Source organism: Micromys minutus, assembly GCF_963924665.1.
Source record: "Micromys minutus genome assembly, chromosome: 27".
In the NCBI taxonomy this organism is placed as follows: Eukaryota; Metazoa; Chordata; class Mammalia; order Rodentia; family Muridae; genus Micromys; species Micromys minutus.
The window spans coordinates 39,777,680-39,802,959 of NC_137962.1; the positions used below are offsets into that span (position 1 = coordinate 39,777,680).

The window sequence follows — 25,280 nt, forward strand, 5'->3', positions numbered from 1 at the left end:
GGAGTATGCTGGGAGTTAGGTGCGTCCCCTTTCTAGGAGCCTCCCACATCCAGAGTCTCATCGGGAAGCCTAAACTACTCTCGGCGTCTAGTGGAGGGGTCCAGACCCAGAGTGAGTCAATGCAGAAGTGAGAAGTGCAGCTTCTTAGCTCGGAGTCTTCCTGTTGACCCCACTCTGCAGGATAGAGTTAGCTGCGCTAAGGATCCAGAATTCAGGGGAACTGGTGGGGTGAACAGAGCAGTTTATTGGCTGGGAAAGAGATGGGTTGAAGGGTCAGGCCAATGGGAGAGGCTGCTCTTAGCCTTGTACCTGAGTGTTCTAGAAGCAGTGACCTGCTGAGGAGGAGGCCGGAGGGCTTCCATTCTCCCGGGTCCCCAGTGTGCAGCCCACGACTTCACATGTCTGCCCACTCGGGGCTCTTCTGACTCATTTGATGCCTCACCGGCTGGTGAGTGATGTGACTGAGGTAGAGAGAGGTGGGGGCAGTGGAAACGGCCAAGCGTTGGCTAGTTCGTGGTGATTCAGGAGATTTTGAGTCCAGCGGGGGAGACCAGAAGGATCCCCGAGGCCCAGGCACACAGGACCTCACCAAGTGCCAGGGGATGTCTGTTCTTGCAGCCTCCTCCTGCTTAGTCTTGCACCTAAGAGATGTAGCTTCCAGATGCAGATTTTCACCACCAGTCTGTCCTGGAGGAGAAGGGGTCCAGGCGTCCACCCTCGTATTCACACTCATCCCTCCCGGCAGGGCCCCATGGGATGGCCAGGGCTAGGGAGGTGTCAAAGGCTCCGACTCCCAGGAGAGGAGACGCCGACAGCTCACTGTTGTTCTGTTTGGAACTGGAAATCTGAGGAAAGCGCTGGGCTCTGCTAGAAAAGACACAAATAGATCAACGTTTACCTGGAGTTGGGGGTTAAAGGGGGGGTCTCACCTGAGAACTAGAAATAGCACCCCTTGCTGGACTGCAGAGAGCACACGGTGCTGTTGGGGTTCTCTGAGCTGGCACATAGCAGGTCTCTAAGTTCAAGGTGTTGGGGGTGTTAGAGAAGGTGGTGGTATTGTATTCAAGGTGGCGGATAGGGAGCTATTCTGTCATGGCTAAGCTGTGCTCTCTCCTCCCGTAGGTTAGGGCTAGTTGAGTGCTGACTGGTCCTCATCTCAGCCATGGCCACCGTTGTCTATCCTTCGTCGGTGCCTACGACCTTGGACCCTGGGAACGCATCCTCAGCCTGGCCCCTGGACACTGCCCTGGGGAATTCATCTGCTGGCGCTAGCCTGGCAGGCCTGGCTGTCAGTGGCATCTTGATCTCTCTGGTGTACCTGGTGGTGTGCGTGGTGGGTCTGCTGGGCAACTCGCTGGTGATCTACGTGGTACTGCGGCACACGTCCAGCCCGTCAGTGACCAGCGTCTATATCCTCAACCTGGCACTGGCTGATGAACTCTTCATGCTAGGACTACCCTTCCTGGCTGCTCAGAACGCCCTGTCCTACTGGCCCTTCGGCTCTCTCATGTGTCGTCTGGTCATGGCCGTGGATGGCATCAACCAGTTCACCAGCATCTTCTGCCTCACCGTCATGAGTGTGGACCGCTACCTGGCCGTGGTGCACCCCACACGCTCGGCCCGCTGGCGCACGGCACCCGTGGCTCGCACGGTCAGTGCGGCCGTCTGGGTGGCTTCGGCCGTGGTGGTGCTGCCTGTGGTTGTGTTCTCAGGAGTGCCCCGGGGGATGAGCACGTGCCACATGCAGTGGCCAGAGCCAGCGGCTGCCTGGCGGACGGCCTTCATCATCTACACGGCCGCACTGGGCTTCTTTGGGCCCCTGCTGGTCATCTGCTTGTGCTACCTGCTCATTGTGGTGAAGGTGCGGTCGACCACGCGGCGGGTGCGGGCGCCCTCGTGCCAGTGGGTACAGGCACCCGCGTGCCAGCGGCGGCGGCGCTCTGAGCGCAGGGTTACACGCATGGTGGTGGCCGTGGTGGCACTCTTTGTCCTCTGCTGGATGCCTTTCTATTTGCTCAACATCGTTAATGTGGTGTGTCCGCTGCCGGAAGAGCCCGCCTTCTTCGGCCTCTACTTCCTGGTGGTGGCTCTGCCTTACGCCAACAGCTGCGCAAACCCCATCCTCTACGGCTTCCTCTCCTACCGCTTCAAGCAGGGTTTCCGCAGGATCCTGCTAAGACCATCACGCCGTGTGCGGAGCCAGGAGCCAGGGTCGGGCCCTCCAGAGAAGACGGAGGAGGAGGAGGATGAAGAGGAAGAAGAGAGAAGGGAAGAGGAGGAGCGGAGGATGCAGAGGGGGCGGGAGATGAACGGGAGGGTCAGTCAGATCGCACAACCCAGCACTAGTGGACAACAGCAACGGCCCTGCACGGGGACTGCCAAGGAGCATCAGCTTCTACCCCAGGAAGCCACAGCTGGGGACAAGGCCAGCACGCTGAGCCATCTCTAAGAACCCTCAGTATGGTCCTGAAAAGGGCAGAAGCTGGGCTTGACCTAGGGGCACAAATACCAGGCAGGGGCGAGCAGCAGCTAAGGTGACTTTATTTACATGGCTGTCCTGGCCCTCTCTGGAATGCTAGGGTCCAGTTATGGGATGTCCATAGGCTTGGGCTCTGTCCCACTGTGCCAGGGTGTGCTGTGTGTCCTTTGGCCAGTCATTTGCCCTCTCTGGGCCTTGTATTTTTCTTTTTGACTCAGGGATGGGTAAAATGAGCCTGGATAGGCCCTGTCAGATAAGGGGTCTGGGATCTTACTGGGATCAATATCCTGATCAGGGCTCAAGTTAAGGGAGTTCGAGCAGTCGGACGAAGAAACAAGGTATCTTGGGGATCAATCTGAATCTTGGCCCTCAAGGAGATACACCAGGGCTTGGGGACTCAGAGATGTGGATGCGCTGCAGGGGCTTGCCTGGCTGAAGCCTAAAGGAAGTGTTAGTTGATGAGGTGGGATGCCACAGCTTGGGACCTAGGTGACCCTCCTTATGCTGCTGTGTGGCCTCAGCCATTCTGCTCTTCCTAGGCCTCCTACCTCTTCTGCAGGACAGTCCGGTGTCCTACAGACCCTCATCCCAGTGTCTGAGCATGGGGCCTTCCCAGAAGGCAGATGAAACCACGGTTCAGGGGGGATTCTTGCTGCTTGGGCCCCTCTGGGGCCTACATCTGACTGGTCTTCTAATTTTGTATTCTTTCTCTGGGGTGGGAGGAGGATTGCACACCGCCAGGCTCAGGCCACCGAAGACTGACTCATCCTATTCAGGTCAGCTACCTGGTCCCTAGGGCAGATGCTAATCAGCAGCCTCAGGGAAGGAGAGGGAGAAAGAGGGGGAGCTGAGGCAGTAAGACGAGGAGGGTGGTGGGAGAGGAGGGAGAAGAGGACAGAATAGTGTGGTGATCTTGAGCTAACCTTCCCCCCCCCCCCCTGCATCCCCTACACACCTTGGGCTAAACTCAGTTCCAGCACTGATGGTTTCAGGAAGGATTTGAAGGAGACATGTGGCCAGGATCCCCCGGAGGGTGCGTGGGGCTGGTGAGAGGGGCACAGATCATGAAGGAGTCCTGGGAACGGGCTTGGCTTCTCAGGACAATAGGTAGGAATGGTAATGCCCTCTGTATTCCCAGGGCTCCCAGTGATGTAGAGACTAACGGGCTGTCATGGGGAGTAACCACTGCTTCAGCTGGGTCAGGACTTAATCTGCACCCTCCCAGAGATGACCCTTCTGGTCCCAGCAAAACTGGCCCTGGAGAGGTTGGAGCTTCTGTCCAACCCCATACCCTACCCTGCAGAGGCAGGGTTCTCAGGGAACCCACAAATCCAGACGTTGAGAAAGCTGGATCTCCTATTCCCCTCAAGCCACCTGGCCACACCCTCTGTCTCTGCACCTCAGTCTCCTTATGGCAGTGAGAATGTGGTCCCCCCCAGTTCACCAGAAGGCTAGAATCCTGCAGGAACTGAGTCATGCTGGGTAAACTACTGCTCACAACAGTGGGGCTGCATATGAATACGAAGTGGCCGTGCCCCTACCTCAGGCTCAACCCACACCTTGCCCCTTCTGTGAGTGGCTTCTGGGTCAGCTACTGGAGGTGAAGGTATTCATGAGAAATGGGGCGTAAGAGGTCAGAAGCCGAGGGCCAGGGAGAATGCAATCCAGAAGTTTGCAAACGTAGGCATGTGTGGGGTCTCAGGCCTGGCCCAGGGGTTCCTCTGAGAAGGAGCTAGGTCAGGAAGTGAGTCCAGCCTTCCTGGATGGGGAAGTGAGCTATGTCTCACAAAGGGAGGTGGGTGACCAGTTGAGAAATTCTTCCCTGCTTCTGACCCTGGCTCCTGTCAATAAAGATAGTGACTAAGACCATTTTCTCCCTGTGCCCCGGTGGCAGAGTGTGAAGTTGGGTGGCTTCTTTCTGAATAACTTCCTAGTCCTTCAAGAGTTACACAGAAGTACTTGAATGTCTGAACCTACACCCTTGGAGATTTGCACCCCCCAAAACGATACCTCTTCTTACTGTTGTCTAAACAGCAAATCTCAAAGCAGAGAGGTAAGTGGACGACAGATCACCAAAGACAAGGTCATGGGGGGTGATGACCGGTTAGTGTCTGCCTTTCCAGACAGCCAGAGGTAAGGCAGTATGAGGGACAGTATAGTCTGGCCAGCGGTGTGTGGTGGGAGGGGCTTGTCATGGATGGACAATACAATCTGGCCAATGGTGTGTGGTGGGAGGGGCTTGTCATGGATGGACAATACAATATGGCCAATGGTGTGTGGTGGGAGGGACAGAGTTGTGGGAGGAAGGGCCAGACAACAGCAGTAGGCTACTGTATCTAGGTACAGTCCTATAGGTGTGTGTGTGTGTGTGTGTGTGTGTGTGTAACTTTGTTCAGTGCATGTGGTGTAGAAGGTGCTCATGCCATAATCACATGTCTAAAGTTTTCTATGAGGCCTTGTAGCCTCATTGATGGGCCAGCCACTGCCTGTGTCACTTGTCAGTGTCCACATGGCCCAGGGTTTCTCTTCTGTGCCCACAATTATGAACTGACCAACATTGGGAGCTACTGCTGGGGCACCCTGAAGTGCATGTGTATGTATCCTCCACGTATCTCTGAAAACCTTGACCTAGCAGGGCAGGGACAATACAGCTGTATCTCCAGGGCCTGATGGCACAGCTCTGGCCCTTCCTGTGAGTCTCTGGGATGAATACACGAACAGGGTTAGGCCATTGGGGTCATAGCTGTGCCGTGAGGATCCTGTTTTGGAGCTGGGGTTGGAAATAGTGAGGGCATGCTGGAAAGGCAGGGGAAACAGAAGGAGCTTGTTTTAGATTTGGTGACTAGAACCTTTGATTTAGTCCTGAGCAGAGACAGAAAGGCAGTGACAGCCAAGCCTGCCTCAGTCCTCTTCAGCAATGGAAGCTGCTGACTTACCTTGATCTTGTCGCTCAGAGGCGGTTGCCAGGCAACAACCCATGGCCACAGCTTCTGGACCAGGGCTCTGCATCAGTAACAGAAAGGTGGGAAAAGAGCTGGGAGCCTCCAGGGGTCCGAGGCTGGAGCAGACAAGGCTACTACTCATCGCTGGGATCCCCTTTATCTGAAGATGATGTAGGCCACTGTCCCAAAGGGAGTTGACAGCTGGGCCCCATGGAACCCCAAGTAGAAAAGTCTTGAGTAGTGGATCCCCAGGCTGTCCTAGAGGTGAGCAAGGGGTGGCCTTGACAGAGGCTCAGGGGGCTTCCTGTCACTGACAACCCTCAGGCCCTTGGGGAGTCCACTGTGAAGCTGTGGAAGGAACATATGCCTAAAAGTCATGAGAGGGGTTGGAGAGAGGACTCAGGGGTTTAAGAAGTTTATTTCTTCTAGACACTGAACACGTGACTGGCAGTTCACACCACCCGTAACCAGTTCCAGGGATGGAGACCCTCTTCTGGCACCCAAGGGTACTTAGAGGAAACTGACTCCCAAGTTGTCCTAAGACCTCCACATGTATACCATAGTGTACGCACACACACACACACACACACACACACACACACACACACGCATGCACACGCACACATGCACAGAGAAAAATAAAATAAATCATATATATATATATACACACACATATAATGAGACTCAAAGTTAGGTGTCCCAGGCCTTAGACTCCATTGTAATGTGATCCTACTGTGTGACATTTTTTTTTTCACATCTCTGGGCATAGTTCACTTAGCTAACAGAGACTTTTCTGAGTGTGTGTGTTGGCACCCTCCCTCATACTGGGTTGTCCTGGACGCAAGGTGACTGGGTATGTCAGGGCATGGCTCTTGCATCTGGACGTTCCCAGGTGGTCACTTTTGTGTTGCTCCTTTGTGGCCACAGTGGGAAAGGCGAGTATAGATGTGTTCTGGGAGAGCTTAGTGGGTGTGCACACTCAGGTACTGGAGCCTGGGTGTACCAGGGTTGGTGTGTGCTGACAATACAGCCAGCAAGGCCACAGGAGGCTGAAGTCCCATGCTGAGGCACAGGCTGTAACGTCATGGTGTCCTGGAGAGTTAGCTCCTGTTAGGGGCTGACCATGCTTCTCCCAGTTCCTGTACCGAAATCTTAACCTGTGTTTCTTTCTTTTGGAAACAAGGTTGTTGCAGATTTAAGGAGGGAAGGAAGTCACATTTAATTACGGTGGGCTCAATACAGTGTGTGTCCCCAAGAAAAGAGATTTGGACAGACGTGAACAAGAGCAGTAGAGAGGAAGAGGTCAGCGTGACGGCACCACACGCACCTGTGATTCCCAGGGCTACCTGTAACTCAAGGACAGTTTGTACTGCATAGTGAGACCCTGCCTTAAACACCCAGCATTCACGTAGGACCAAGGGGATGCTTCTCCAAGCCCAGGGATGCTGAGAATGCCAGCATCCTCCAAAAGACAGATGGAGGCTTGGAGCAGACCCATAGTGCCCAGAAAGTTACAAACACCTTCCTTGTTCCTGGGTTTCTGGACTCCAGAACTGTCACAGTAAACTCATGTTCATGCTTGGGGGGTGTGTCTGTGTGTGGTGGGTGTCTGTGTCTCTGTGTGTGTCTGTGTTTGTGTCTGGGAGTCAGTGTGTGTGGTAATAATGTGTGTGTGTGTATCTGTGTGTGTGATGTGTATGTCAGTGTCTGTGTATGTCAATGTGTGTGTGTGTCAGTGTGTGTATGTGTATCTGGGTGTATGGTGTGTATGTCAGTGTGTGTGTGTGTCAGTGTGTGTGTGTATCTGGGTGTATGGTGTGTATGTCAGTGTTTGTGTGTGTCAGTGTGTGTGTGTATCTGTGTGTGGTGTCTATGTCAGTGTGTGTGTATCTGTGTGTGTGGTGTGTATGTCAGTGTGTGTGTGTATCTGTGTGTGGTATGTACGTCAGTGTCTTTCTGTGTGTGGTTGTGTGTATTCGTGTGTATATCAATATGTGTGTGTGTCTGTGTGTCAGTGTGTGTGTCTATGTCTCTCTGTGTGTGTCTGTGTGTATTCATGTGTATATCAATATGTGTGTGTCTGTGTGTGTGTCAGTGTGTGTGTGTCTATGTCTCTCTGTGTCTGTGTGTGTGTACATGTGTGCTGAGGCATGCATATATGTAGGCCTGTGTTGGGTGTTTTTCCCAATCTCTGTCACTTTATCTTTTAGGCAGGATGTCTCACTGAGCCCAATGCCAGGGCTACATGTGGCCATGAGGGGATCTTTAATGCAGGTTACTAGGGATCTGAGCTCAGTTCCTCACACGTGCAAGGCAGGTAGGCACTTGACCAACTAAGCCATCTCTTCAGCCCCCATTTTCTCTTCACGGCAAAGTCTCACTCTGTAAAGCAGGCTGGCTGGATGTCAAAACTCTCCTAGCCCAGCCTCCCAAGTGCCCAGACTACAGGCATGAACCACTCTCCTAGCAACATGATAGTCTTTGTTTCTGAGGCTCCAGCTGGGACTCTCATTACGACCCCTGTCCATTTGTCACAGGGTGTTTGTTAGTGGATCCTCCGTCTCGGTCCCGAGAAGATCTGTCCAACCAACCTGCTCACCCATCATGCACCATGTGTTGAATGGATACTGTTAACTGCCAAAGACTGTGCACAGAGGCCAGATGGCTTGTCTAGGAGCCAGAGGAGGGACACCAGAGAGTGTTAAGGTGTAGACACTATGTCCCAGCCCATCCATTTACTTTGAGCCTGTGGATCAACCTCTGCTTACCCCAGGTTCTCCTTCACTGGGCCAAGGAAGTGCTTAGGTTAGATGAGCCAACTTTTGCAGATCTTGGGACAGTGCCTGCTGCCCACAGGTCCTGCATAAGCGTTTCCAGAAGTGTATTTACAGGACAGACGTGCAAGGCCTCCTGTGTAGTCTGGGATGTTACAGTTGTTGCCCGGTGTCAGGACCAGAAAGAAGACCAAGAACATTGTTTTCCCAGCTCTGGTCTAGGGCCATCCTCCTGCCTCAGCCTCCTTAGTGCTAGGTGGATAGGGTGACGCTGGAGGTTGGGTGCCCTGAGATCACCAAGGCCAGCTTCTCGACGACACACAATGCCCTTGGAAGAGTATAAAGCAGACAGAATAGTCAGATCGCATGGCCTCAGTGCTTCCTAGAGGCCCAGTGTCCCTGCAGCCCTGGAGGCACTCCAGGGTGCGTAGAATGGAGGTGAATCTAGAGTATATATATATATATGCATGTGAGCAGAAGTTTCTTCTTCTCACTCCCTCTGAGAGTGCCCACCCATGCCTCATGCCCTATAGGGGACCCGGAAACTTGGGATCCTGGCCACATCTTTTGTTACCATCTTGTTTCAGGTGAGGAGACTGAGGCCTGGGGTGGGGTCAGGAGGTTTCAAACGTTTGCAGAGAAGGGACAGAATGTTCTCTTTCAGTTGGACTTTCTGCTTTAATGGCCAGGAAATGTGTCAATATTTGCTCATGGGAACTGCCGCCCCACCACCCTCGGTCAACACCTCCGGAGCCTGCTTGGTTTCTCCATCTGTGAGGCTCTGGTTGTCTCTGAGCTCTGTCTGCTCTCTACAAGGGAGGTCTCTGTAATAAGTGGACAAACACGACATGGCTTACATGTGGGCAGTGGTACGGGTGTTCCTGGCCACAGGCAATCGGGGGAACCCAGGATCATCCACTTTCTAGCTCAGAGTGCCTGTGAGCCAGCCACGGGCTCCGGTGGAGCCTCGGTTTCCTCATTTCTGAAGTGCACCTCACACAACCCCATTTTATAGGATTGTCATCAGACTGCAAGGTGACCCAATGACTCCTGCTCAAGTCAGCCTAGTGCCTTCTGTGTCCGCCAGGGGCCGCCGCTGGGCCTCAAAGCACCAGGCCCCCCCACTCCCCCCTCCCCCGCTCAGATTCGGCTTTATCCGGCCACAATCGGCTCCCACCCGGCTGGACCCGACTCTATTCGTTTAGGCTCGGAAAACATCGTCTCTATTCGGCTCTTCTGGGCCGAACTCGGCTGGATTCAACTCTGTTCGGCTTTGCTCGGCTGAACTAGACTGTGGCCCTTCTCGGATATGCTCGGCTCCTCTCCTCGCTAGGCTTCCACGGTGGGGTCCTGGGACCCTGCCCACATTCTGGGGTGCTGAGGTTTGGTGGAATAAACTCCGTTTCCCAGCCAGGCTTGGAGTGCCTGCCGGGGTTCTGGTACTGGGTGTCGGGCCGCGCGCTGGCTCCCTCCAGAAGATGGCGCCCTCCTACCCATCTGTGGAGACCTTAACGCCGTAGTGACCTTGAACTTCAACTGTGAATTACCATTCACAATTTACACAGGGCTCACTTCTGGCGTCAGCAAGTCCTTGTCCAGAAGGGGCGGGAGTGAGCGGAGAAACGAACACTAACTTTGTGGGACTCTGGCTTTAGACCTGGTTCTGGCTTTTTGTGTCTCGGTATACATTTGCTGACAGAGGCTTTGAAAAAGCATAGAAAAATACGTATCATGGGCCGTAGGGTACCTAATGGTGGTTGTGAGGAGAAGAGTAGGTGCACACCCCAACATACAGGGCTCAACCAAGGCAGCAAGGTACCCTTTGGCTGGCTATTCCCAGACATGCATACAATCCTGGACTCTTCAAGATCGTCTGGCCCAGGGTCATTAAGACCCAGAGAACAGTCAGGCAGTGGCGGTTCCCACACTTTTAATCCCAGTGCTGGGGAAGCAGAGGCAGGCAGATCTCTGTGAGTTCAAGGCCAGCCTGGTCTAGATGGTGAGTTCCAGGACTACACAGAGAAACCTTGTCTCACCCTCCACCCCAGATCGCCCCACCCCCAAAGACTCAGGGAAGTAAGGAAACTTGACATATGTCATGAAGCTAGAAGGGGGACATAGAACAGAGTCCCATAATCTGTTACTCCAGGGCCGGACTTCAGGTCTCGAACCTACCTGACGTGCCTGGGACATCCTCATGCCTGGGAGCTCCTGGTTTGTTAAGGGGGAATGAACCTTAGCCCTGTATAGCCGGGGTGCGGAGTGTAATGGGGTGCTTGGTACACAGCCAGTCTTCTGAACAACTGTGGCCCTTCGCCTGCTTCTCCCTGATCCATCTTTTCTTTCATCCAGCTTTCTACAGAGTTGAGACTGCCTGGTGTTGTCACACACCCCCCCCGGGGGGGGGCTGCTGACTCAGCCTTTTGCTCTGGTGGCCTCAGCCGGAGGGTAGCCTCTCTGTAGGCCTGGCTCTGTGCCTCAGGAATGCTGCTCAGGCAGGGCCACACAGAGACATGCCAGTGTGAGCCTGGTGGTGGCCTCTATGTGGCTATCGTCCCTCTATCTGCTTTCTTCTGGGCTGCTCAGTATTCCTGACTGGACCTGAGGACCCCATGTCATTTTGGGAGGCAGCGCCAGACTAGAAGAATCTGGCGTCCCTCCAACTTGGATTTCAGTCTGCTATGTGACCTTGTACCAAAGGCTTGATCTCCCTGGGCCACGATGTCCCTGATCAAGGGATGGGGTTAGATCATCTCTGAGGCTCCTTCCAGGCCTGATACTGCTATTGGATCGTCTGCCTAAACACCCAGGAAGCCTGAGCCCAGAGACTGCCCTGTCAAGGACGCTAAGTCCAGGGCTGGCGTACTTTTTATTTATTTATTTTTATTTTTTAACTGTTAATGGGTTGGGGAAGACCCAGGCCCCCTAGCTGCAAACTTGCTTACATTCCCTGTCCCGGAGAGAGGCTGGGGTGGGGGTGGGAATCATAAATCTAAATACCTTTGAGGACCCAGGTCTCCAGCAGGGTGAAGCCTAGCTCAGGCAGAAGGAATTCAGCAAGACAGAAATAACAGGTCTCCAAGGGGGAGAGGGACATTTAACATGAACTCTACAGGTTTTCTTACCCCCTGAAAAAAAACTGTTTTAGGACAGTGGTCTTTGCTAAACATTCCCCAGTCTGCCTAGGAGGAAACTGAGGCAGGGCTCTGCCTAGACCCAGGGCACACAGGCTGCCCCCTAACCCCACCCAGTATGAACTTCTTGGTGGTTACTTCTGTGAGGAAGCTGGCTTTAGAAGACCAAAGGTTGATTCCAGGTGGGGGAAGAGGGAATAAGCCATCCTTGGTCCAGCACTTACGTGCTAGGAGCAGAATCCTAGACCACCTCAGGTAGGAGAGTCAATACTTGGCCATGTTGCTGGATGGTAGGCTGGGCCTTGTGCCTATGGAGGATGGGTGTCCTCTCTCTGTCTCTGTAGCTCTTGGCAGATGGCTCTTGAGCTCAGATCAGATCCAGGCTGCAGAGTTCCTAGCGCTGCCTCCCTTTCCCAGAGTAACGCAGAGCCCTGCCCCCTCTCTCGCAGCCTGCAGTTTCCAGGACAAGCATTTCTAGGCTCTTGGTGCTCAGCCTGTCTAACTCTCGGGGTATTTGACTCAAACAGGTTCCCATAGCCGCGCCTGGGCCACAGACGCCCAAGGATGTTAAAGATCGGAGACTCCCAGTATCTCCGAGGCAGAGCCTCAGGCTGGAGGGGCGGGAGCAGGAGGAGGGGACTGGAAAGCCAGCTCAGCACGATCCCTCCTCCCTCCCTCCCTCCGCCCTCCTAGCTTAGTCGTGGGCCTAGGGGTCGGGCCTGCAGCAAGTTATCCTCACAGACATGGGCCAAGGAGCCAGAGGCCGTCCGGGGTCTGTGGGTTGAGCTTGAGGCTGCAGGATGAGGGTGAGTGGCTGATGGCCTCTCTTCTGTCTGGGATGGGGGCTGGGGTCATAGTCTGAGATTCCTGCTCCCCTCTTTCTGGCAAGCTTATAGCTCTTTCCCTCTGGCCTAGCCAGCTCACTGGGAGATCTCTTCTCTGCCACCCTGCACTTCTGGCCATACTGTGCTGCTCCTGGTGTTTACCTGCCCCTGCAGGGACTCCCCTGCTCAGCCCCGCCCATATGGATAACAACAACGGTAGCCTAGCCACTCACAAGACTACAGCAAGACCCCTCTGTGGTTGGTGTGATTTCTCCATACTTAGACTTGCCTGGCCCCTCTCCCAGGACCCAGCCAGGGATCCCAGCTGCATTTGGTACCATTTCCAAGGAGAGGGCCCCCTGCTTCCTGCTTCCTGTCCCTAAGTCCCACTTCTGTGTCTCTGAGCATCTGACTCCCAAGGGAGCAGACCGATAGGAAACAAAAATGTCTCCAAACCACACGGACTCTCCGGAAGTTCTTTGCCTTTCAAGCCCTATACAGGAAGAGGGAGGAACGGGAACTTTGAAGTCTTTGACAAGCTTAGGCAGTTTCCCCATAGTGTAAGTCGCTTGTGTGGCCTGGTGAGGAAGACATGTTGGCATCTTGTGTGAATGAAAGAGGGGCTAAGCTGTAATCACTAGGTCACATGACCACTAGGTGATATGTTTGTGGGTTATTCAGATTTTCCCCACAGGGTGGGCATATCTATGGCCAAAATAAAGTGTGTGTGTGTGTGTGTGTGTGTGTGTGTGTGCTAGGAGTAACTGCAATCTGTAGTTGAGAGTAGGCATGGAGTTGGTCTCTGAGGGATTTCCCTGCCTGTGGAGCAGAGCCAGCAGGCCCCAGAGTATGGACAGAATTATTCCAGAAAGGGGGTGACTATGAAGACACCTCCTGTTGTCACCCTGGCCCCTAAAGGGGCGGCTGGGAGCTTCTTTAACACATAGTCCCTCTTCACTGTCTTTCAAGAAGTAATCATTTTGCCTTCTTAGCCTGTATTAACCACAGAGAAATATTTTTGAATTTGTACTAAATGTTAAAGAGGAACAAAAAGGAAATAAACAAAGAGACGCCCGAGGTGTAAAAAACCAGCCTGGTTTCAATAGCAGTTTCTGATCTGTGATAATTGGGTGGCGCCAGCCCCGGAGCCTGTGACCACCTCAAAGGCCCATGGCAGGTTTCCTGCCCACAGGTCCAGGCTCCTCTGGTGTCCAGCCTACTTCCTGCCTCACTCTGGAAACTCTAGACTTCCTCATGTTCAAGGCCCAAGTGGAACCTAACCATTTCTGATCCCTTTCAATTGCTAGGTGCTTTCTGTTCACTCCCCTTACCACCCCAGTGGCTATTGGTAGGTCCGTCATGATTGACACAACCGCCTTTGAATCACTTGGCTTCTGGGCAACAGTGGGCTGTTGTCTGCACAAAGATGCCAGAAGGCTCCACAACGCCTTAGTCTCAGGGATCCTAGCCCCTGCCGCCTCCTATGCTGCTTGTAAGAGGTGTTGGAAGCTGGGGTCAAAGAAACATTCTCCATCCCTTGGTTAGCCATGTAGATATCTGGCATCATCCTTGATGTCCCGGTGAAGGCCTGGGAGCCTGGTTTGTACCACCTGAGGATCTGCATGAAGCCTTCCTCCTTCCCAGGCTATGTGGTAGTGGTCACAGTAGACAACACCAGGAGGGTCGATGGCCAGTCTAGTGTCCCCCCCCCCCAAGGCTTGCTTCCCAGGTGGCCCCAGACTTGCCTGGTGCCAGAGGTACTACTTTGCTCCCCTAGTAACACTGGGACTGACTGACATAGCTACAGGACAGTGTTATCCGGGACACTGACACACCAGATATGCTGAGACACATGTATCGGTCTCTCCTTCCAGGTCATCATGGGGACAGCCAGCCTGGGTTCCCTCTGGGCAGTATTCCTGCTTCCTCTTGTGTTTGGGATTCCCACAGAGGAGCCTACCTTTGTGGAATCTGTGGCCCCCCATCTCCCCAAAGGCTGTCAGCGATGCTGTGACCCTGAGGACCCGCTGTCTTCTGCAGACATGGTTGATGCCCCTGGTCCCCACTATGCCCTGCCTGAGGTCAGGCCATACATCAACATTACCATCCTGAAGGGTGAGTTCCAACAGTGGGCAGGGCATGGGCTGAATTGGTATAAGGGAGGAAGGAGGGAGAGAGGGATGGAGGGAGAAAAAGAGGGACAGAAGAATGCAGGGCAGGCCTTGCCTAGGCCCTGCCTGCCTTCTGTCTGCATATGCAGAGCACCTAAGGTGTGTAAAGAACTAAGGAATAGACACACAGCAAGCAGATTCCCCAAGTTCATGCAGGAGGGGATGGGAAAGGCCCTGGGATTCAAAATGAGGGCAGAGGGTGTTAAAGTGAAGTGTGGGGCACAGTCAACAGACTGAACATGGCAGGTATGCAGGGCTCCCAGGAAGGTGAAGTGCAAGCTTGTGTTTATAGGGTAAGAGGTTTCCCAGAAGGGGTGTGAAAAGAGATGTCACAGGGAGAAAGATATGGGCCTACAGGGTCACCAGCCACCACCGAGATATAGGTTTCTCTCAATGGGATCAGAGAGAGGACCCGGCCCCATAGGCTTCGTGTGGAGCACACAGAAACAGAGGTTGAAGTGAGAAGGGTGAGATCAATGGCTGGAGGTTGGGGTGGCCACTTGATATATATCATCAGATGTGACGGGATTAGTCCCAGCACTGCAATGGGACCCATGACTGCCATGGTCACACCACTAGTATCCTTGCTCCGTCTTTGCTCACCATGTCCCCACCCAATATGAGGACATAGTGTCCAGTCACAGGGGGGCTCTCCTTGGGTCACTCCAATGTCAGAGGCAGAGCAGCGCACTCCCCTCTGACAGCCAACTGGTACCTGAGACTCCTGCGTGCTCTAATTGTCTATGTGAGGACGCTTCATGGCCTCACGCCGAGCAACTTCAGGTACCTTAGCTTCTAGAGGTGGAGGACCTGGGCCCAGATGCCCTTCCTGTGGCTATCCATCCCATGTCCTGTGGTGCCCTAGAACAGGGTGTCAAAAGTGGATGGTTTCCTGTAGCATAAGGAACCCTCGGTATAAGTGTTTTGCCTTGTGGGTCAAGATGGCTGTTTTCTAAACCTCCTGCCAGCTTGTGTGTAGAAGGAAACCAGTCTCCTCCTCACTACTACCGCAGCCTTAGGCTGGGCAGAGCGGGTACTCAAGTGCTCTGAATGAGGTGCTTCCCTCAGGACATGGCACCTATGGAGCCAGCCCACAGCCGTGGACACACCTATTCCCTTTCTTTTGGTCTGTCTTCGAAGACCTGTGTGCCCCTCATTTTCTCTCTACCATCCATCGACATCACCACTATGGTCAAGGAGACCCGAGAAGTATAACCTCACTAGGGAAATATGTGCCGTCAGGTCTCTTGGTACATACTGGGTGTTGGTTTGCAGGAGGGGGCTCATGTCTGTGCTCGAATTCAGCCTGTACCCAGGGCTGGGGAAAGTGACTAGGTTGGAGATCACCAATTCCAGGGAGGGTGGAGATGGGCTGAGTAGATGTCTACTGGACAAGTTGAGGACTCACGTATAACCATGAAGTGGGCATTGCTCTTTTAAGGTACACCCTAAAAAACCCAAGACCCAAAGGCTTTTCTTCTCGAACCAGAAGTACAAAGTATGTCTTACCTTACCCCACTTCCTAGCTGGCCTAGGTGGGTCAGCCTCCCGGAGGTTTTCCATGCTCTTCTTGCTAGGAAGGGGACCCAGGCTGAGCTGGATAGGGTACACGTTAGGTCTTGGAAATGTCCTTGCTTTCACTTCTGCAGAGGGAGGTTTGTGGTGGCAATGTCCAACAGGCGCTTAGGTGCTCAATAAACACCAGCTCCTCTTCTGGACCAAGGCAAGGGCAGAAGCTTCCAAAGAGGAGTTCTTAGCACAGGGCTGGGTACCTGTCCTGACTTCTCCCCTTCATGTCCTCACAGGTGACAAAGGGGACAGAGGTCCTTCAGGAACACCAGGGAAGCCAGGCAAGAATGGTACCCGAGGGGACCGTGGCTCTCAGGGTATCAAAGGTGACAAGGGGCAGGCAGGTAGCCCTGGCAGCTCGTGCCAGACGCATTACTCGGCCTTCTCTGTGGGCCGCAAGACAGGCTTGCACAGCAGCGAGAACTTCCTCTCACTGCTGTTCGACAGGGTCTTCGTGAACACGGATGGCCACTTCGACATGGCCACTGGCCGCTTCGTAGCTCCCCTGCGCGGCCTCTACTTCTTCAGCCTCAATGTGCACAGCTGGAATTACAAGGAGACCTACGTGCACATTGTCCACAACGAGCAGGCAGCCGTGATTCTGTACGCGCAGCCCAGCGAACGCAGCATCATGCAGAGCCAGAGCGTGATGCTGCCTCTGGAGCCAGGTGACCACGTGTGGGTGCGGCTCTTCAAGCGGGAGCGGGAGAATGGCATCTACAGCGACGACGTGGACACATACATCACCTTCAGCGGCCACCTGATCAAGGCAGAGGACAACTGAGCTTCCTCGGCCATCTTTGCGGCTGGCCAGCTGGTGGCTAGGGCTGGTCCCGTCGGTCCCCGGGCTGGGCTTGCTGCTTTTCCTTCCTTTCTCCACCATTACCTGCAGTCCATCTCTATCCCCTCCCCTCTTGCCTTTGTTCTCCCATGCTTTTGGGCTTATGTATTGATGGCCTCTAGAGTGGATCTCCTGACACTCCACTATGCTATTTGTCCCCGGGGACTTTATTATCCGGTTTCAGATTTGGGGTAGACTCAGGATTCTGCATTTCTAGTGACGCCCCTCTGGGACACCGATGTTACTGTTCTATGGGTCACACTTAAGGAATTGTGCTCCCTAGAATGTTCCCAGCATTCTAGGGACTTCAAGAGCATGCTGGAATTGCCCCCCCCAAAAAACTCTTCCCCGTATTCTCTGGCTTGCCCCTCCCCCTGGGCCTCCCCCACCTTGGACCTCTCCCTCCCTCCCCTTTTCCTGCCACTGTTCACGTGTGCTTTCATCAAACACTGAACACTCACTTGGCCTCAGGCCTTCAGGAAGCCCGGAAGTGGGTACTAAGACTTGAGCACATACTGGGTGCTCCTCTAGACTGGGCTCATGGGCACTATGGGCTCTTCTCCACTGTTCCCATGGTGCCACAGGTCTGGGAGATGGGGATGATGCTCCTTTCCCATTCTCCATGTTCTTGCCCAGTGCCCAGCATTAATGCAAATATAGGTATAGACTTGGCTGGGAGGAGACCCAGGGGTTTGGACGAACCTGGGATGAAGGGGTGTCTGGGAACTGGAACCCGTTCTCCTCCCTGACCTTTGAAAACTCCTCTTGCTTTCCCTCTTTCCCCATTCTCCAGGACTTTAGCCATGGTCAGACCATGCACTAGTAAGTGCTCTCTGGTCCTTCTGCCGCCTCCACGGCCCAGGCTCACACTGGGTTTATGCAGGTGCTTAAGCATCCATCCGGTCTCCTGAAGGTGGCTTCCATTAAAGAACTTCTCCTGCCTGTATTGCCCTTGCAGACATTGTGGGCGAGTCAGGCAGGATGGAGGAGGCAGGTTTCAGCCCAAAGCAGGTCTGGGGACTGAAACCGGTGACATTCAGGTTACCCCGGGGGTCTTCTCTGAGCCATGCTGCCAAGACAGGCCCTGGGGGAAGTATTGGAAAAGCAAGGGACACCAAGACCCCCATGCCTTTCCCAGGGTGTGTGGCCTGGTGGCCCCCTCAACCTTGCCCTCTTCCACTGTAGCCTGCCCAAGCTTCTCAGGGGAAGGTGGCCTCCGTCCATTGGTGCTTCTGCAGATCCAGGGCAGGGCTGGCCCTGGGAGGGCATCTCTGGTGCTTACAGCCAAGGGAGTGAACCATGGCAAGGTGACAGAGGCAAGGCCTGCCGTGTGCTGTGAAGGCCGCTTCAGCCTGACTGTCCTTGCCTGCTTGGCCAGTGTGAATAAAGACATTGGATTCTCTTGGCAGTGCAGCCTGGTACTTTTTGCCCTACCGCCTTCTCCCGCCTTGGAAGACAGACACTCTGTCCCACCAGCCATTCACAGGCAGAGTCCCGGAGTCTCGCTGAGAGTCAGCAGCGATCTATCTGAGCGAGTCCCCACATCTCTGAGCCTTAATCTCACCGCCTGCCAAGTGGAGCTGACAATAGTTTACCTCGTGAGGGTAGGGGCGTAGGGGCTTCAGGATTGGATGGCATTTTGCCCGGCAGGTGTACCTCTGTGCACGGTGGTAATTTCCCTCAGAGAACATTCCAGAAACTCATGTTCCAGCCGGGTACTCCAAAGTGCCTCACCAACTGTATTAGCTACTGCTATTGTGCACCGTGGCGTGATTGACATGGCAGCTGGGATGTGAGGCGCTGGTCACATCACATCTGTAGTCAGGTGACAGAGACATGAATGTCTGTGATCAGCTTGTTTTCTCTTCCAAGGTGACAATATTCACCACATACCAAGCACAGCACCTCACTTGTGCGAGGGACCACGAGTCCTGCACCTCTGTCTCAGATGGAAAATACTCATCATACCTCCCGGAGGATGGTCTGTTGGGGGTGGCCATATTGACCGGCCCAGTCCCTTGCCTTTTCCGTTAAACTGACCCCTGCCTCCACTCTCTGCCTGCTATTGTGGGTGGAAAAGCGGGAGTTTCTAGCCATGGCTATTTGGTGGCTTTCGGTGCTCCAAGTGGAAGATGGATCCTGCACGGAACATGCCTTTTGCACTTGCTTGGCATCCCAAGCCCATTCAGTGGCAGAGTGGGCTCTGTGTCCTTGGGGCCCTTTGGGAGCTCTGAAGAGAGGCAGCCCATTTATACCTGAACAGTGGCCTCACGGTGTGCTTCTGCTTGGTAAACATCCTGCAACATGAGGGCCCAGATTTTCTGTCTAGAATTTCGGTGGCATTTGTCATCAGCTGGTTGGGGTGCCTGTTTAGGACATTGAGACCAGCAGCCACCTCACCCTTCTGTCTTGCCACCATACACCCTGCCTCCCAGCCTCAGTTCAGAGGTGGTCATGAGATCACTTCTTCTGGTATTCACCCTCGGTGTTCTGACTCAGTGGCATAGGCCCAGTGGGTATAGGACCCCTAGATCTTGGTGGCAGGGATGTTCTGAACAGGCAAGGCCTGGTGGGGCTTGGGCAGGGGTTTAATAAAATTGGAGGTCACCAAGGCAGGGTTGCAGAGAGATCTTTGTAAAATGGAGAGAGCTGGGCATGTTTTTAACCCCAGTTCTTGGCAAAGGCAGGGATGTCTCTGTGGTTGAATGCTAGCCAGGTCTATATAGAGTTCACAGCTAGTCAGCGTTATGAAGATACTGTCTCAGTGAAGTAAACTGAAAGCAGAGAGACAGGGAAGCAGTAAACAGAATGAAACTGTTAGATGTATCATATGTGAAGCTTGGCCTGGGGTTGACCTCAGGCCGAGGCCTTTTGGAGGCAGCTCACTGGGGCCAGGTGGTGCAGAGAGATCCAGACCAGAGGGAGGAGGCCTTCACTGTGCTCCAGGGCAGACATGAATCTCAGAAATTGGGAGAACGCCACACGCTGTGAGGACAGCAAGTTCCCACTGGACTTTTGAAGGAGGTGGGAGATTTGGAAGCAAAGGGTGGAAAACAGGCTGGTGCCAGCCTAGCCAAGACAAAGACCTTGCCCATTAGGCTCCTCCACTCCTAAAGACTTATCTAAGAGCCCTGGTGGCTTTCTGTTCTGTCTCTTGTTTAGCTGGAGGGATGAAGGACACTTTTGGACTCCACATTGTCTTTCCAACATCTGACCCCAAATCTTCTTTCTTACTCTACTGAGGACTTTGATTCAAAGTACACATGGGAATGACAGCAGAACCCCACTTCAGAACTTATGAGGGCTCACAGTGGCACACAATCGTGACCTGAGGGCTAATTGTTCCAAAAGATGTGAAGTATGTGTGAGTAGTTAAAGAGAAACCGTGAGCTCCGGTCCCAGCTCCTGTGGGCTCTGCAGCTGGGGAGCTTTGAGGGACTACTTCCCCTCAGATCCACTTGTCAGAAACCATTACCTCAGTGCTTCCTGTCATGGGCCTGGAGTGTTTCTTCCCACCGTGTGAGCCTTGGCTTCACTCCTATTGTGTCCATACAAATGTGTGTGTGTGTGTGTGTGTGTGTGTGTGTCTGTATATCTCTCTGTGTGTCTGTTTGTGTGTGTTTGTGTCTGTGTGTCTGTGTATCTCTCTGTGTTTCGGTGTGTGCTTGTGTATGTCTGTGTATCTCTCTCTGTGTCTCTCTCTGTGTGTGTTTGTGTCTGTGTATCTCTCTGTGTGTCCGTGTGAGTCTTTGTGTGTGTCTATGCATGTGTTACTGTCTGTGTTTGGGGGAGGGGCAACACCACTGTGGCTGAATGGCATGTGCCCGTCGGCTGACTGACTTCGCTGAATCTCCTCAGCACCTCGGGGGCCTATGCTGCCACGTGTGCAGCTACAGGACAGGGAGAGCCAGAGACACTCACCAGGAACAGATGCAGATGGTGAGGACATTATGGGTGGGGCACACAGAGCGAGCCAGAGAGGAAAGAGGGATTTCCAGGACACAAGTCAAGAGTTCACAGGGCTGGGCAGGGAGGCAGGAAGGCCTTAGGTGAAGACCATAGTCACACTGCCTGACCCTTGAGCTGGTCAGAGGCAGGATGAGGTGGGGACAGATGAAGTCCCCTTGTGCCTGCAGGCGGCTGACCTACTCCCAAGGACTGCTAATCACCCTTCCAGGGTAAAGACTGACTGTCGGGTTCACACAGACAGAACAAGGCTGGTTTCCCCTGACTAACCTTCATTTTCTGAACAGCTTTTTTCACTGAAATTGAGAAACTCAGGTGGCAGTTGTCATCTATGGTGCCGAACTGTCTTCCCGCTGCACCTCCTGCCCCACAAGCAGCAGCTTAGTGTCTCATTGTCCCAATGTCACCAGCTAGGACTGTCCTCACATTGCTCAGTGTCCTACAAAGATCTGCTCCAGGCTGCAGTCACTCCCCCACCTACCATACAGCTGTGCACGGCTCCTGGTCAACCTAGGTCCTCCCTGTGTACACAGCTATTCCTGGAAGGCAGCCTGAGCCAGGTCTCGCCAGCCTGGGACCTGTGCTGCTGTAACTTTTCCACGTTTCCAGCTGCCTCCTTCTTGAGGCCTTGATCAGGAAGAGGGAACCTGTCTCTGGGGCTCAGAAGCAAGGTAGGCATGTGCGATCTCTGTGAAGGCTTTCCCCCAGGCTTAACCTGAGCAGAGAGGAGAGGATCACTTTGGTAGGAGCCCGCATGTATGCATGTGTATGTGTATGTATGTGTGCATGCATGTGTATGTGTGTATATCTGTGTATGTGTGTGTACATGTGTATGTGTGTGTACATGTGTATGAGTGTGTGTTGTATGTTGGGGGGACATGTGAGGGTGCTCATTGCACCTCCAAGCCTTGGAGCCAGCTTAAAGGAAAATCTGGCCATGAGACCTTCCTCTCCTCTGCTTTTTTGCTATGAATCCCTGTGTTTGTAGGGGTGCAGCATTGCCCAGAACAAGGGAGGGAAAGCATAAATAACCCTGAGCTGAGGGACAGAGCAGTTTCATGGCCACACCAAGGGTCAGGGATCATCCCCTGTGTGCCTCTCAGGACAATTTTTGTTCCAGGGAAAGAAGAGATGAAAGCCAGCAGCAGCTCTTCAGTTCTCATTGGCCAGAACCGGTCACATGACCTAAGTCAATTCCAGAGAAAGCGAATAGGATTACAAAGACTGGATTTACTCCCCAGCCTCTTGGGAAGTAAAGGCTCACTCCCAACCAGGGTGGGAACCTGAGAGAAGTTATCTCCAGCTTAGCTTTAATAGCAGCAACACCCCAGCTTCAGAGTAGTTCCTGACACTTCCCAACAGTGCAGTTAGTGACCCCCACAAAACACACACACACACACACACACACACACACTTCTAGTTAAGGCTCTGCCCCTGTTTAAGTCTGAGCACTTGATAGCATCTCCTGACAATCTGTGCCTCAGTTTCTCTATCTGTACAACAGGATGTTTGCAGGGGTTAAAGCCCAGGAGACCCTCTGTGGAACTTTATTCTGAGGTCGCATGTGTCATTATTATAACTTTACAGAAGAAGCCACCACACCACCGCAGACCGCTCTCCTCCCTCCATGTTGCCCACTGAGTTTACAGTCCCTGTCTACAGCTGGCCTCTCCACAGGCCTCTCAGCCAAGCATCCAGGATCTGAGTTGTCCTTTTCTCAGAGGACAGCTGGATGAGGTGACTACCAGAGGTCAGGTCAAGGCTGCCGGTTCTAAAGAAGGCCTCAAGGCTCAAAGGCCAGCTGGAATCCTGCTTGGACACTTAGCAGGCTGAACTCAAGGACCGATGGACCTGTGGGCAGGGAGGAAGGGCAGTGATTGGCATGCAAAGGCCCGGGGCCTGCCCCTTTGGCCCTTATTTCCAAGAAGACTTTTCCCCCTCCCCTTGAGCTAAGAGGATTTAACTGCTTTCACTCATTGCTAGAGTAACCTTCATTAACCTACTGAGGTCCACCCTCCCCCACAAGTGTAGTGCCTCCTGATGGGGTTATCAAACAGACAACAGGTCATTTCTTCTGAGCTACTGTTAGCCAGGAATCTCCTAGAAGAGACTCTGGGTGATCCAAAAATACCAGAGACAGGTTGGACCCCATGGGGAGCTTCAGGTCCTGGGGAAGATGCTGGGACTGTAAATAAGTTTGTGTGAGCTACAGGAGTGAGCCGTTACAGATGAGGGCAGCCAATCCTCTCCCGGATACTTGGGTCTTGTGGGATACGTTGGAATTTTTTTTTTTTTTTTTTTTGGAAGGAAGGGTAAGAGGTTTAAGTACAATTCTGTTCTGTATGATTAGTCTAAAATCCTGTAAATGCTTTTGAGGGGCTCCTTTCTGGGGCTCCTAGACCACGGTGGATAGCAGGATAGGCTGGGAGACAGGAGGACAGAGAGATAGAAATGGTTTCACACATTCAGGAGGCACCTCACCCACACCTTCATTTTCCCCCTCCTGTTCCGCCAGGCTCCTCTTTCCTTCCCATGTTTGCCACACCACCCCATGAAGCCCACTCTGACAAGCTTCTCCAGACACGTGTTTCCTATTCACTAGACAGAATTCTTTTTTACTTTGTGGCATTGGCCTTCTCCCGGCATCCCTCAACCTCACATCTGGCACCTTTCTTACCTCATCTCTGCCAGAACATATGCCAGACCTGCCATGGCAGGTGTCTGTTTGGCCTATGGCTCCTTCCTTCTCCCTGCCCCCTTTTCCTCATTTTCTTTCATGGGTCTGGGGATTAAACTCAGGAAGGACCTCATGCATGCTGGTTTTAACTTCCACTTGACAACAGCCTAGAATCGCTCTAGAAAGAACCTCAGTGCAGGACTTTTCTAGATTAGGTTGGCCATGGCCATATCTCTGGAGGGGCTGGTTTGTTAACCGAAGAAAGAGCCACTCTGGTGGGCAGTGCCATTTCATGAGCTGAGCCCTGAACCCTAGTAGGATGAAGACAGTGAGCCAAGCATAAGCGATAAAAGCAAACAGGCAGCAAGGCCGTCCGCTCTCTCTGCTCTTGGCTGTGGATAGGACAGGAGGCAGCTGTGTGTTCCTGCCTTGATGTTCCCGGGGACAACAGACTGTCACCTGGAAATTACATAAGCTCAATAAACAAGCCCTCGAGAGACTGTCAAACAAACCTCTTTCTCCTCTAAGTTGCCTATTGTTGGGGTGTTTTATCACAGTGACAGAAATGAAATCAGACCCCTAGGCGAGCACCCTACCACTGAACTGCACCCAGCCAGGTTCATTCCCTGACAAAACTCCCCTTAAGCTGCTATCTACCACCTCTGTGTCTAATCTAGCGTCCTTGCAACTATCGGGCAAAGCGTAGAGTCTATGAATTTAAAGGACCACTGTCTTCCACCAGCCGCAAAGCTGAAAATGCCATCTAATGAACCTTAAAGCCTACATTACCAGGGCCACCCCCACCACCTCTGCTGTAACCTGCTGCCCTATACTCACAATCAAGATGTGTTTTAAGTGCCTCGGCTGATAACTTTCCTTTGTTCTGTGACTTATACGAGTTCATGTACCCAAATGGAACATATCAGTTGGGGCAAGGTGACTCAGTGCTCTGGGGCTGGGGCCACTCCTGCCTGGTCCAGAAGATACTTGCTCTTCTTCCCTTTGAGGTAGGGCTTGTTTTTGCTTAATGTTAGTAAATACTTGAAGAACGGCCCAGGAGGAGTCCCGGCATTGAGGAGGGAAGCCGGAGGATGCACGCGCAGTCCAGCCCAGCCTCAGAAAGCCCCGACATCATACAGTCATGGGTTATATTATATGGGCTGAGAAGACTAGTCTGCATATTTAGGAATGTGTGCCTGTGCGTAACAATAAAGAAAAACTGGCAAAAGTCAGCCAGCTACACACTGTCCAACATCTGTCTGACAAACAGAAAGGAGCTTCCAGACCATGCCGGACTTCCTTGGATGTATGGCGGGCATGTTAGTCACCGTGGTTGTCTCCTCGTCAAGGAGACGAGTAGTGAAGGCTGGAAAACCTCAGGGATCTTATGCCGAGGATGGGGGGGCACAGTCCAGCCTGCAGCAGGTAGGGGGCTGGAAGGCTTCACATCAGCAGCCACCCCTTGAAAGACAAGATAAGAAGGAGGGCTTGGATGTGACCCCTCAGAGGAGCCACACCCATAAAGTCTCATCAACATGGCTGCTTAAGTATGACCAGAACAAGGAGCACAGCAGTGAACACGCTAACTTAGAAAAGAAAAGGCTTGTAGTGCCCGAACCCCAAACAAAGAATTATGGGCAACCATGGAGTGTTGGGAGTGAGAGAAATGATCTTTCCCAGGGAAGAGCGCCCCCTCCAGTTGTTTATCCAATACAAAGTGGTCAGCCAGAGATGCTAAACATACAGGTTACATTATATGGCTTAAGCAGATTGTATTTATGTAGTTAGGTGTGTGTGTGTGTGTGTGTGTGTGTGTGTGTGTGTGTCTGTGTGTAGAAACAACTTAAAAAGAGGCTATGACTTTGAACAAGAGCAAGGTGGGTTATGCATGGGAGGGGTTAGA

At 53.1% G+C, this 25,280-nt stretch overlaps 3 protein-coding genes across 4 annotated transcripts in view; all 3 read left to right on the top strand.

Annotated features, from left to right (window-relative positions):
• Positions 1 to 1,162: 1,162 nt before the first annotated feature.
• SSTR3 (somatostatin receptor 3) lies at positions 1,163 to 2,449 on the top strand (the record flags this gene model as incomplete). Its single annotated transcript, XM_080939788.1, has 1 exon — positions 1,163 to 2,449. The coding sequence occupies one exon, from the start codon at positions 1,163 to 1,165 to the stop codon at positions 2,447 to 2,449; it is 1,287 nt and encodes a 428-aa protein (XP_080795914.1).
• Positions 2,450 to 12,034: 9,585 nt separating this feature from the next.
• Positions 12,035 to 18,105, top strand: C1QTNF6 (C1q and TNF related 6). Of its 2 annotated transcripts, none has more exons than XM_080939375.1 (3): positions 12,035 to 12,135; positions 14,028 to 14,268; positions 16,130 to 18,105. In XM_080939375.1, the coding sequence occupies exons 1-3, from the start codon at positions 12,130 to 12,132 to the stop codon at positions 16,675 to 16,677; spliced, it is 795 nt and encodes a 264-aa protein (XP_080795501.1). In that variant the 5' UTR covers positions 12,035 to 12,129; the 3' UTR covers positions 16,678 to 18,105. The 2 variants fall into 2 exon arrangements, with proteins under 2 accessions (XP_080795501.1, XP_080795502.1); XM_080939376.1 differs by having other exon boundaries at positions 16,341 to 16,471.
• A 3,224-nt stretch (positions 18,106 to 21,329) lies between these two features.
• IL2RB (interleukin 2 receptor subunit beta) overlaps positions 21,330 to 25,280 on the top strand; it is a gene marked incomplete at its 3' end in the record, with an annotated part of 38,836 nt that continues 34,885 nt past the window's right edge. The window contains exon 1 of the mRNA XM_080939327.1: positions 21,330 to 21,371. The remainder of the gene's footprint in view (positions 21,372 to 25,280) is intronic.

Bases quoted from the DNA above. Each gene is read 5' to 3' on its own strand.
- C1QTNF6 (XM_080939375.1), top strand. The intron at 14,269-16,129 runs GTGAGTTCCAAC...ATGTCCTCACAG, and splicing joins CAACATTACCATCCTGAAGG to GTGACAAAGGGGACAGAGGT.